Source organism: Cupressus sempervirens, chromosome 4 (genome assembly GCF_028749045.1).
Source record: "Cupressus sempervirens isolate cs-2001-9-10 chromosome 4, ASM2874904v1, whole genome shotgun sequence".
Classification (NCBI taxonomy): domain Eukaryota; kingdom Viridiplantae; phylum Streptophyta; class Pinopsida; order Cupressales; family Cupressaceae; genus Cupressus; species Cupressus sempervirens.
In genome coordinates this window covers 899,548,734-899,561,786 of record NC_143121.1, presented here as the reverse complement: position 1 = coordinate 899,561,786, position 13,053 = coordinate 899,548,734, and the positions used below count along the sequence as shown (strand labels likewise).

The following is a 13,053-nucleotide window of genomic DNA, read 5'->3' as shown; positions in this document are numbered from 1 at the left end:
CTTGAGAGCATCAAGCAAACAAGAGTAGTTTAATATTTTTCTTTCATTATATTGAGGCATTTCCTCTAGAAGATAAATTGAAAAGTGTCACCCATATATATTATAAAACAAATATAAATTGAAGTAGTTATAGAATTATGTAACCTATTTTGGCTTTAATTTTTTTATTTAATTTCTTGATTTTAATAGTTGTATGTCTTCTTACCTAGGAGGCCTTACAAAATAAATTAATTTTAATTGATGAAATCAATGTAAATTAAAAAAATTAGTTTATTAGAGATTAATCAATAAAGCCTCACTTCTCAAAAAAAATTACATTTTGAAATGCAAATACATTTGATTTTAAACTATATTTTAAGATGCAGATAGTAACCTCTTTCAATTTTCAGATGAAAAAGCTATTTTTTGTAAGCAAAAATCTATGACGAGATCGATGAGATGCAACTTACTAATTTATTTTTTATAATTATTAATAAAAAATAATTATTTTTATATCCTTTTATAAATAGAAAAGGAATCCAATTTACAAGAAGGTACTATCTTTCAATTTTCAGATGAAAAAGCTATTTTTTGTAAGCAAAAATCTATGACGAGATCAATGAGATGCAACTTACTAATTTATTTTTTATAATTATTAATAAAAAAATAATTATTTTTATATCCTTTTATAAATAGAAAAGGAATCCAATACAATTTACAAGAAGGTACTATTCAGCTTGTCAGATGAGGATAATTTTACTGTAGAAAGTTTCTAATTTGATTGTAAAAAACCATCTTGCTGAAAATGTCTTTCAATTGTCTATTAAAACGTCTTTCAATTGTCTATTTTTTATCATTATATTGAAAGGAAATTTACTATTAAAGTTTCTATTTCATTTATATCCTTAAATCTATTAATCCACTTTAGTCATTTGTGAACAATAATTTCTTTTATTCTTTCTACATCAGAAATCACAAACACCTTGACAATTCATGTGTATTTTCAAATATCTTGATATCCTTGTATATTCCTAAAATCTACAATAGTAATCTTATTAATGTTTGACATTCTCACTATTCAAATTATTTACTAAATTTATGTATTGTGTGCTAATATTTTGAATTGATAAAGATAAATTGCTCAAGTTTGTATATTCTATCTTTACAGTATTTTTTTAAAAAATTATATAATAAACAGCCAATACGGCCATAAAATTCCAGGCCTTTTCAGCAGTAATCAATTAATAAAATATTATGACAAATTTTGATGTTTGATTAATAAGTTTAAGTGTCATATTAACGATTTTATAAAAAATAATATCGTCGGGCTCAGAAGTGAAAAACAGCCAATACTGCCATAAAATTCCAGGCCTTTTCAGCAGTAATCAATTAAAAAGAAACTCTTAAAAGACTCATAAGGCGCGTATTAATAAATGAATATCGGCGTCACCAATCGGACTAAGTGACAGCTTAAATTACACTTTTCTTCACTATTTCACTTAATTTGAGCTGGACCAATTAATTGAATCTATAGCTTGGTGTAAAAAACTTTACTGGTCGATCCAGCCTGTCAGGTCAGATTTTTGTAACTAATATCCATTCAGAATTCTATTAAAACGTGAAATTTTTTTAAATTTTTTTTAACAAAGTAAAATCAGATCAGTTATATGTATTTAATATGATCCTTTCTTTTAACAATCTGACAATTTTTATCTTTCATGCGATACAGTCTAACCAATCATGTAAATACATTTAAATGTATTTTATGCCAAAAATTGTTAGATACAAACATACAGCAATCGAATTTAGGTGCTGCATTCCCACTTAATCAAATCACCATTCAAGTCCTAATTTCAACCGAAACAAAAGTAGAAATTAAACCATGTGTTGTCCATCCTGCAAGAGAAATTTCACAGCAAATGCCAAGATCAAACTAAGTCTCTACTTGTATTGCCATACATAGCATGGGCGAGGAAAAAGATTTTCAGTTCAGTTTTCAATTTACTTTTGAACGTTCAACCTTTTCGCTCATTGCAGTAATATTTCTAATTTCAATGAATAACTAATTGCAAACAATTATTGTAAAATAATTTTTTTCTAATAATTTCCAAGTGGGATAAAATACCTAATCTTTACTGAACTTCCATTCAGAGTTTAAATTTGATGTTTACAGGTTTTTGTAGTAATGAGCATTCGAGCAAAACATGTTTTGTCATGAAATCAGCGCTACCCGATCTTCAGACCTAATGGATGCTTTTCAGAGCATACATACTTTAGGTCAATGAGGAGAAAACAAAATTGATAATAAAACTCCTGGATTTCGACTTTTTGCAATCCTCCAACAAGAGCAACCTGCAAAAGATGTTACAAGTATGAACTGTCATCTTACAAAACAGTAACCTTAATTAAAGAAGAAAGAAAAGAAACTAAATGTGAACATAGTGTAAAGGTTATCACACAGCTCGAACGAATGTTAATTAACCTCAAAGATAGATGATTATGAGTAAGTAACCCTCATGAAAATCATTAATGAAATGAACAAAACAGAGGGATACATCAAATAAAAATTGTTCTAAAAACATGAAAAGACGAATAACAAACACAAAATATCATCGTCAGGTGCCAATCATCCTAGAAACAATATTGAGCTTCCTTTATTTCATTTGTACACAGTAAAGTACAATGTTTTGTGTTCGGGGAGAGAAAACATTCCTCAATAAGACAGCATTTACAAATGGGCAGAATAGTTAGCCTCAATGCAAATTGTGAAGGACAAACTGTCATCGTGAGCATTGATTGTCAATAACATGCATTCTAGTGAGAAAAAACATTCATCAATAAGACGGCATTTAAAAATGGGCTGAATAGTTAGCCTCAACGCAAATTGTGAAGGACAAACTGTCATTGTGAGCATTGATTGTCGATAACCTGCATTCTAAGGACATGGAGTGTTTGATACGAAATATTTAAACCTCTCATCACTTGCAAGAATAAAAATGCCTCACTTTGTATTTGTTAATACAAAGGTCTTATTACTTACTGTTTTCTATTTCACTGTTGGTGCCTTACTCGTTATTCGTGGCTTCATTCAATATCGAACGGGCCTTAGTAAAATTGTAATCAGGTCTGCTACTACTTTGATATTACATGATCATTATGGTTCTTACTTCATCTTTGTACATTTACATATATATTTACTGACACTAGACAAAACACAAATTAAAAGTGTAAAGACATGGGAGAAAAACTAATGCAAAATCAGCATGCAATTGGCAGAAAAACAACTATTTAGAAGTCCACAATATGGCACTAGAAATGAAAACAAACATCTTCTGCACAGGCTCTGAAAAGACAAAACGAAGGAAAATCAAAAAAGATTTTATTTATTCAGGATTGGCTAGCCTTGTTGAGCAGAAAAATTAAAAACCTGAAAATGATATACAGTTAAAATGATTTTTGTGATAATAATAGTAGAATGCCACAAATTTCTGTTGGCTAACAGTTTTCCCACAATGGAATGTTAACTAAAGATAATCGAAAGGAATTGAGACATGCCTTGATCAAATACCAAGACTATCATGTGGCATGGAATTTGATTGAAATCGGGTAGATTCCATGTAACTCCAACATTGGCCTGCAGGCATCAACTGATAAGAAGGGAAGAAGTAACCCTGAAGACCTGCATACATCTATAGCAAATTAGTGAATTTCCCTCAATATCACAACGTTTGCATAACAGAGGCCAATTTATTTATTGTGAGTATATAAGGGTTATAAGAGTGTTAAAACTTAAAGGAATGTGTGGATGACCTAACACTGGTCAACTACGTAATTAATTAGAGAAGCTCTAGAAGTCTCTATAAACATATATATGCTGTGTCCCAGCACTTAGATTATGTAACCAGCATTAAACTGGACTTGGACATGGTCAATTAGCTTTAGAAATGCTAGGCAAGGAAATTTATTTATTATTTTACATTTCGCTCACGGCAGCAAACCATACAGCTATCTATTAATGCTTGAGCCAGTAACATGCCCATGGTAGATAAACTATGTATTATTGATCATTATTCAACATTCTTGTAGGTGTGCTATACAACTTGATCATTGGTCAATAATATATTATTTATATGTACTGTTACAACAAATCATCCATATTATAGCCCAGGGTCAAAACACATGTTTTAAACCACATCTTTGTCTTTAAAATTACTAACCAAGAAAAACTGTTGATCAAGTTTCGCATGAGGCTATTTCCTATGGTGCATGGACTTTTTCAATTATTGTTTCATGACCAAATAAATTGAGTGATTAAATTACAGAAAACCAGATTGAATTAATAATCACAATCAGTTAAGGCTATAATAAAATATAAATAGATTGCAAACAGTTCTGTTAAGCTAATAGGTTATGGTATACTCAAATGAATGGGACATTCAGCTACAAATACAGGATTGCAAGACTAAGAAGAAGAAGTAATGATATGGGAAAAAAATGAGGACTTAAATATTGGCACCTTGACTTGCTTTTAGTAAATTCACAACAAAGAAAGATTTAAGAGAATAACAGGTAGCAAATGTAAATACACCTACAGAAGTGAAAACAATAGAAATACCCTTATTAAAATCTAGCCTCTCTTAACAGGACACTTTCTATATGCATTATTATTTAAATTCACATTGTTTTGTAAATACAGATTTGTTAAAACTTAAACATTTACTATTTGGATTACCCCTCTCTTCTTAAGTAGGTTTGTTTTCTTTCCAGGCTCACCTCTTGTATTAAGCCTATATTAGCTTAATTTAAGTCTTTTTGGTTTCATTGCAACTTACTGTGCTTTTAAGTTACCACATTTGCTCAGGAAAGCAGGAAGTCACAATGCAGTTCACTGGCAATTTGAAGTTGGCCTGTATTCGCCCAAAACTCGGCACCAGTCTGAGAAATTCTCTTTTTGGACCCTGGGCAACTTTCAAGGGAATTTTGCAGACTTTCAAATCCACTGCACGAGCCTGGACAGCATTCTGGCAAATCTGGGGCGAGCTTGACAGCCACCATTTTTGTTGACTTTCAATAAAGTTTTTTTTTTTTTTAACTCTTTCGATCTATTCAACATTTCTAACCTAAAACAAATTATCTATATAAGATTTTTATGCATTTAATACGTCATTTGCGGAAGGCAATGGCAGTTTTCTGAGGTTTTCTTTGGATGTTTCTGGGTGTAGCTTTCTCACTGTGGTGCAAGAAATGATACATACCAGGTGTGACAGTGAGATGTTTCAGTGTTAAAGACTCCTTGCAAATTGATTTTTCTTCCAACTTCCAAGCTTGGGCAAGTAACTGTGAGTTTATTGTGAGCTGAAGACTTGATCCGGAAAATTCAAATAACAGAGATAACTTTTCTGGGTGGTTAAGTCTGCAAATCTCGGAAAATTCAAGTTATCTCTGTGGTAAATCCTTTTTTGGGAAATAACATAGATAAATAAATGAGGTAGTGTTATGTTTACGTTCATTATTGTTTGGTTTTAAAAGCTTTTTTGCATTTTTAACAAAATGAAATTAGCTCTCGAAGTCTAGTTTTATTTTCTTTTTTCATTTTAGTTTTTTACTTTGTATCTTGTTTGTATATTCATAGAACGGCAAGTGTTTCTAGCAAGGGAATCCTGCTTCAAAACAGACAGATGCTCTCCACTGCAGAAATATGTAGAAATGGCTCAACCAATGCTAGGTGGAGGAGATTTTTGTTGATTTGCAGCCATTGCAAAGAGGATTTAGTAGCACTTATAGTAGAGAGAAAGCACATTTGTCCTTCATTCCTCAAAAAGGTATTAAATTTTGGACAAGGAAGCCAAGCGTTAATGGGTTGCTACATAAAACTCTTCTTCCAAACAACATTGTGAACAAATATATTCAAGAGCAAAAACAAGCAGACGAAGCAGCTGGGAATGTGAATTCTCATCCTTCGAAATATTCTAGAAACAAACCAAAAACATCAACTATGGCTTCAGCTTCCACTCTCAATGAACCACCCACAAAGGGCCATCCATTCTTGTGTACTCCTCAAGAACCGGTTGCAAATTAGAGAGCAATGGGGCCCTTGCCAATTTCATTTCAGAATGATGCTAGTGAGATTGCCTAGGAAGATATGGCAAGTTGCATCTATGCAAATGGATTTTCATTTAATATTGTTCACTTACTGTATTAGCAATAAAAAGGTGAGATCAATTCATGAGGCTCCAAAGGGGTTCAAGTGTCTGGGTTACGAGAAAATGCACACCACTTTATTGGATAGAGAGGTGATCAATGCCGAGGCTACCATCCAGCCCATCAAGGAATCATGGATATAATAATATGGGAAATCGTCCTTTGGTCAATGTTGTTGCAGTATCCACCAAAGGTGCAATGTTTTTGAAAGTCGTGGATTGTGAAGGGGTGAAGGTCAGACCTTTTATTGTGAACATCTTCATCCAAGACACTGAGCAAGTTGGCACTCAATATATAGTTCAGGTAAAGTTATAACCAACAATGCCAAGAATTGTAAGGTTGTCCGGTTATTGGTTGATGAGAGCTTCAAATACATTTTTTGGACACTTTGTGTTGTGCACTCACTCAACCTAAGGCTGCAAAAAAAAAAAGACACGAAATTTGAGTGGAATTGAAAATGCATAGGAATCCAAATGTTTGTCACAAACCACCATGTGATGCAAGCCACATTTAGACAATTCTCGAAAATGGAGCTTTTGAAGGTTAGTTAAATTATTTAAAATTTACATATGTTTCAGAATTTTAGTCACTTCAGTTACTAAACTCTCTATATCTAGAGGCGGAGCCTAACATTGCTAGTGGCACTTTTTGTGCTTCTAATCTGCAACAAAGGAATGATTAAATTATCTGTTTGATGGTTTCTACCTTTTTATGATATTTGATCATTGGTGGCTGATTAGTATTGTTGATATTAATGTTTTTAAATTTTAAACCAAAACATTGATATGGTGGTGTGTTTTCAAATTTTGTGATGTCATTTTGAACCTGCATCTGTACAAGAACCCGAACCAGCACCTTAGCAAGTTTTCAGGATTATAAATCTACTCTATCCATTCATGTAACATAGATGTAATTTCCTTTCCTATGAATTTTTTGAGTGACCATTATCTTTTTCTAGAAAAGCATTATTTTACTCCAAGAGACATTTTTCTTTGTCATTCATTGGATTTTGATTACATCATGATGAAACAATGTTCAATTGCAGCTTTATTTCGTGGTTTTTAATTAGATGACCTAGATTAGTGCTGCAATGATGTAAAAAACTCCAACAAAGATCAAAGACCACATTCTTCACCTCTTGACTATATCAATGGTCTGACATGAAATCCAAATCTAACTTAGTTTTTAACTACTAAGGTTCATTGCTTATTTGATAAAAATAAAAGCAACTGTTGAATGTTGAAACACATATGACAAATTGGACTCAGAGTTTCTCTCCAATAAATTTTTCGTATCATAAGGCACCAAGTGTTCAAAGATACCTTTGTAGCAGACTTCACTTATTTGAGATGGAGTACAAAAACCATGTAAAACAGGAAATGATAAACAACAACCAGAATGCTTATTAGGATGCTTGCAAAAGGCATTTTGCAGTTTTTTTTTTTTAAAAAGAACAACTGAGCAGTTATAAAAAGACAAAAATATATAACAGATGAGGGGAAAACAAAGTTACGAACACAGTCATTGTCCACCTGGCCCCATTCTTTTTATTTATTTCACATTCATTGATATCAGTTTAAAAATCTTAATTCACATTAACCAGATTTTTGTTATAAAACCATAAACTTCTTAATTCTGCAACATAAGTTCCTATATCCAGATAACTTAGCTTCCAGTAGCTTTTTTCCAAATATTCTACTAATTGTCTGGTTTGAGCAAATGATGCTGCATAACTTTATGATGGGAACTATTCTCCACAAATATTACCTTGACAACCTTGAAACAATTATCAGCCAATATGCCGAGATAGTTGATTTATTGAACAAACAACCTTTCTTATTTCATAAAAAAATGTTGGGTTGTCTTCCCATGCTCCAAAAACAGAAATTGTATGACAATGAGATTTGTATAACAGAAACTGATCTATTGTAACTGTAAGTAAAATTTAGTTGTAAAGATTAGAAAATCTGATTTTAACTAATCCCCATTTATGGGCAGACGTTAATGAGGGAGGGATCCCCTTAAATAGTACCATGATGATAGTTGGATAAATAAATATCAGAGATCAAATGTTTTGTTTTACAGAAAGTCCTGACTAGTGAAAATGATAGAAGACATACAATCATCAGACAAAATATGATGACACAGCTTGAGACAGCTAAAGAAAACCTAAAAATGCATCTCTAGAACAGACTGTATCAGACCCAAATGATAAAAAACATCAAATCTGGAGTTGCACTACAGATAACGATGACCACCCTTAAAGGCAAGTTTATCCGGGCAAACACGTAGAACACAGAGCAAAAAACAACTTCACAACAGAATTAATGGTAAACAAGAAGATGAAAAAGACAAACATAATCTAGAAGCCACATAAACAACTAGAAAAAGAATGCAGAGCACTCAAAGCATCCTTACTTGTGCAAAGTTGGACAGACTTCTGCACTGCCATCTTCATGATTCCTACTGCAGGTAAATCATTTCAGTAAATATGGGAAATGGTTTGGACGAAATGTTCTCCACCCAGCAGTTATCACAACTAGTACCCTGCCCGTTCTCAATAACAGACCATATCGATCCTTCAACATTAGTTGTCATTGCCACCTTCTTGATTCCCAAGGTATAGTTCACCAAATGGCTAAACCCTATAAACAGGGAGAGGACAGACGTCAGCTTAATTTGATACATGATATTTTTTGTTCTTATCTAGATGACTTCACAAGATTTATGGAAGTCATACCAAAACTTCAATTTTACAATTAAAACATAATGTTGCTGACTTAGCCATTGGTACAAATAGTTGAGGAAGGTTAGAAATGAAGATTAGGGTCTCGGAAGTATAGGATTTAGGGTATAGTGTTAAGAAACAATATTCAACCATTTCTTAAAAGATGTTCTTTTTTAAGATCTATACCTTGCCATTTCCTTTGATTACTGAATCAGCTAGAACAAGATCAGGTGGTAAAAGCATTTGGGTCACAACCAAAACATTGTGTTTAAATCTCAACAAGACACAATGAAGGATGGAAGTTTGACGAATGGTAAGCTATGACATCTAATTCATTGGCTGTCAACACAGTTCACGCCTCAAATAAATTGAATGCTAGAACTGCATCCAGTTTGTGGAATGTATGTCAAGGTCACACCACAACGATAGTTTGCCAAATCGAAGAAAACCTCACTCAACACTGCTGCTGATGCAACTACAATGATTAATCTAGGGTTTAGGCTTTAAAATGATAGGGCATTGAAACTAAGTAAGATATTAATCCAATCCAATAAGTGTAGCCACACAAGATTTATTAAAAAAATGAATCGGTTCCCATTATACTGGCTCGCAATGTGAAGCAAGTTACAGACAATTTCTCGGTTGTTTTTGCATTCATTTATGTTATGCATGCGCATTACCATTCTGTTACTTTGTGACATCCTCAAAAGATGAGCCTAATTATAAACCCAGGTGAATTTGACAGGAGAGATGCCCCTCAATCGCAAAGGCTACTCATGTAAATAATATAAAAATTTAAAAAAGGTAAAATCATTACTAAAGAAGACAATTCAAAACATTAGGAAAAAGATTTTTGTTAAACTGTTTATAAGCTTTCGAAAACATTTAACAAATAATTAAAAATACCAGATAGTTTCAGAATGTACAAAAAGAAACAAAAACAATAAGGAGGCAGAGTAGAGTAGAGTACAGCAGAGGGTACCGCTAGCGAGCGCACGGCAGCTGCGGGAGCTGGCGCTCAGATGAGTTACCAGCTTTGCACACGCGGCCGCATTGTGAAGAGGAATCATTGTTTCTGCAAGCCTTCTCCTGCTCATGCTCGGACTGCCATTTTCAAACAGATTTTTCGCTCTGCGAGGGGTTCTGCTTCTCTGGGACGCCGAAGCAGAAGAGTTTCTGAATGAATTGAATGCAGTCCTTGCGGTCCTTGAAAAAGTAGACGCTCCGAAACGAGTTGCCATTGAGATGAAATAGTTAACAAAGGTAATGTGATTGAAACTGTGTTGCGCGCACGAGATCGGCTTTGAAGTTTTTATTCTGCGTTAGGGTTTTAAGGAAGGATTCCTGGAGCCTAGGGTTTTAGAGAATTCAGAGAATGAATGTAAAATCTAATGAGTAAACATGCATAACTTTAATATGGACTAAATTTTATTTTCAATCAGAAATGTCTTATTGGTTTGGTTTTAATTTTTCCCAACTTTTAAGATAGGGAAGAAGACTATAATTAATATTGAAAAACAATTTTTTTCATACGCAATAAATTATTTTTTAAAATAAAGGAGGGGTGAAATTAATTCAAGTTGAGAGAGAAACAAGTACGAATAGAGAAAGGGCATCAGACAACCCTATTGAGATCGACCAAGTGATCAAAGCGATGGGACAAGCCCATCGGAAATTGAGTCTTGTCAACAATGTTCCAATTACACATATGGTCAAAAGCCCACTTCGCCAAACAATCAGCAACACTATTCCATTCCCTGGGAATATGAGTGAAAGTAAAATACTCTAAAGAAGTAGACAAATTATGAATCTAGTTCGTAATCAAAGCTAACTTCCAACTAACAACTTCATAATGTTGTTGATTCAATAGATGTATCACCACTTGTGAATCAGATTCATAGATAAGCCTTCTCCAACCTAGGTCACAAGCATTCTTCACAGCATACAAAATAGCTATAGCCTCCATCAAGTTGTTAGTTTGACGACCTTTATAAATAGAAAACACAAACTGAATATCCCCCTCACTATCTCTATCAACACCACCAATGTCAGCAGGGCCTGGATTTCCCTTGGAAGACCCATCCATGTTGATTTTAAGAATACCCTACAGGGGGGCACTCCACTTCCTCACCCTATTTATCTTTCGCAAGGGATGTCTACACATCTTTCTGAGCAGATTTCCATGTAAAGGGGATATATTCATACGAGTTTTGAAAATATCCTTCCCTAGTTCCATGGCCTCAAAAGTGTCACATTTTGCAAAAAAAGTTTCCCCCAAATAATGGAGAATTTTCCACCATAAGTGAAAAACCTCTAAAAACTCATCCTTAAAGATACGATGATTCCTTTCCAACCAGATATGCCAAATAATAAAGGAGGGTCCAAGAGTCTAGGCAACTTGAAGAAATGAAGTCTTGATAGGAGCCTTACCCTAGCGAGCAAAGACTTCTGCCAGTGAGGAAACATGCCAAAAGGATTGGTTCCTAACATTCCACCAAGATTGCCAAATATGTCTACTGAAAGAGCATTGGAAAAGGAGATAAGAGATATTTTCTTCACTATTCTGGCATAAAACACACATTGAGGGTCCTTGGAAGCCATGCTTGCATGAATTATCCTACGTAAGACATCAGCTATGGACCACCAACCACATAAAAAGATTACATTTGGGCCAAGAAAAATTGTACTAGACTTGCTTCCACCAAGGCATCTGAATGTCCCCCAACATCTGCCGAAGAAGCTCAACATATCTTGCAGAAACTGAATTTTTTTTAGACAAATTGTCATTGTCTCAAGCAAGAACATCATTACCAACCAAAGTAGTACACTCACGAGACTACAAAATCTAAAACAACTCCTTCCTATCCTCCTCAGATCCTCTTGGAGACCATTCAAAAGGGTGTTTCCAATGAAAGGAAGGAGTCAGACCTCTAACACAACCTTTCTTATAAAAATTAACTATGTCCCAACCAGCAACATTAAAATTCTAATAGAGGGCATGTAGTTGAGGATGAGTGGTAAGAATAGGAGGGTGCCCATCCCAAGAGTCAAGCCAAAATAAAGCTTGTGATCTATAATGACAAATCCAAAAGAGACTATCTTTAACCAACTGAGCCCCAAACTTTAGCGTATTCCAAATCATGGATCCTCTCCCTTCCAAAGGAAAGCAGTGAACTTCAACCACATCAATATCTGGAAAATACTTATGGGTGAGAATACAAGCCCAAAGTTGATGTTGGTTAGTACACCAACACCAATAAAGTTTTGTAGCAAGAACTTGTCTATTTAAAGTAGTTGATTGTAAGCTCAGACCACCCTCCTTCTGAGGTCTACACACTATTTCCCATTTACTAGGCTCCATTTAGAAGTTAAAAGGTTCCCACTCCAAAGGAATTGACGAGACAGAGCATCAAATTCCTAAAGAAAATACATTGGAGCAGCCTAAACAAAACATCTGTAAATAGGAAGGGCTTGAATAATCGATTTTAATAGAGTCAGGCGAGCAGCAATTGATAGCCATCAATGAGTCCAATGATTAACCTTTTGTTGTAGTTTATCAAGCAAAACTTGTCAGGGAGATCTAGGATGTCTACCAACAGTACGAGGAATACCTAAATAAACAAAGGGAAGAGACCCAATCTGAAACCTCAGAATAGTAGCAATATGCCTCTAAATAGGCTAGGGAATATTGAAGGAAAAAAGAGAGGATTTGTTCTCATTAACTTTCTATCCTGAAGCTACAAGATACACATCTAAAGCATACCTAAAAGAAGTAGCTTCCTAAAGATGGGCATGTCCCATAAATAAAGTATAATCCATAAATTGAAGATGTGAAATAGGAGGCAAGCCAGCACCCCATTTCCACCCATGAATCAAACCCTGGTGAGCACGAAGCTTAAGAAATTGGCCCAAACCCTCAGCTAGAATGATAAAGAGATAAGGTGAAATATGATCCCCTTGGCAAAGTCCTCTAGAGGCAACAAAGGGCTCTGAAGGTACACCATTCACCAGAACAGAAAAAGAAGCTGAAGTAACACAACTCATAATCCAATTCACCCACTGTTGGTAGAAACCAAAGGCCAAGAGGATCTTTTGGAGAAAACTTCATTTGGTCGTATCATAAGTTTTAGCCACTTGTTTGATAT

At 34.2% G+C, this 13,053-nt stretch overlaps 1 protein-coding gene across 8 annotated transcripts; it reads right to left on the bottom strand.

Moving 5' to 3' along the window:
• Positions 1-1,899: 1,899 nt before the first annotated feature.
• Positions 1,900-10,344, bottom strand: LOC149564293 (uncharacterized). 8 transcript variants are annotated; one of them, XR_016364180.1, is made up of 4 exons: positions 9,891-10,344; positions 8,599-8,825; positions 3,535-3,658; positions 1,900-2,331 (listed from the first exon to the last, which is right to left on the bottom strand). XR_016364180.1 is itself a non-coding variant. In XM_089827356.1 (3 exons), the coding sequence occupies exons 1-2, from the start codon at positions 10,147-10,149 to the stop codon at positions 3,540-3,542; spliced, it is 378 nt and encodes a 125-aa protein (XP_089683482.1). In that variant the 5' UTR covers positions 10,150-10,331; the 3' UTR covers positions 1,900-2,331; positions 3,535-3,539. The 8 variants fall into 8 exon arrangements, 6 of the variants coding, with proteins under 6 accessions (XP_089683482.1, XP_089683479.1, XP_089683478.1 ...); XR_016364179.1 differs by having other exon boundaries at positions 2,154-2,331; positions 9,879-10,331; XM_089827356.1 differs by lacking the exon at positions 8,599-8,825 and having other exon boundaries at positions 9,891-10,331.
• Positions 10,345-13,053: the final 2,709 nt, after the last annotated feature.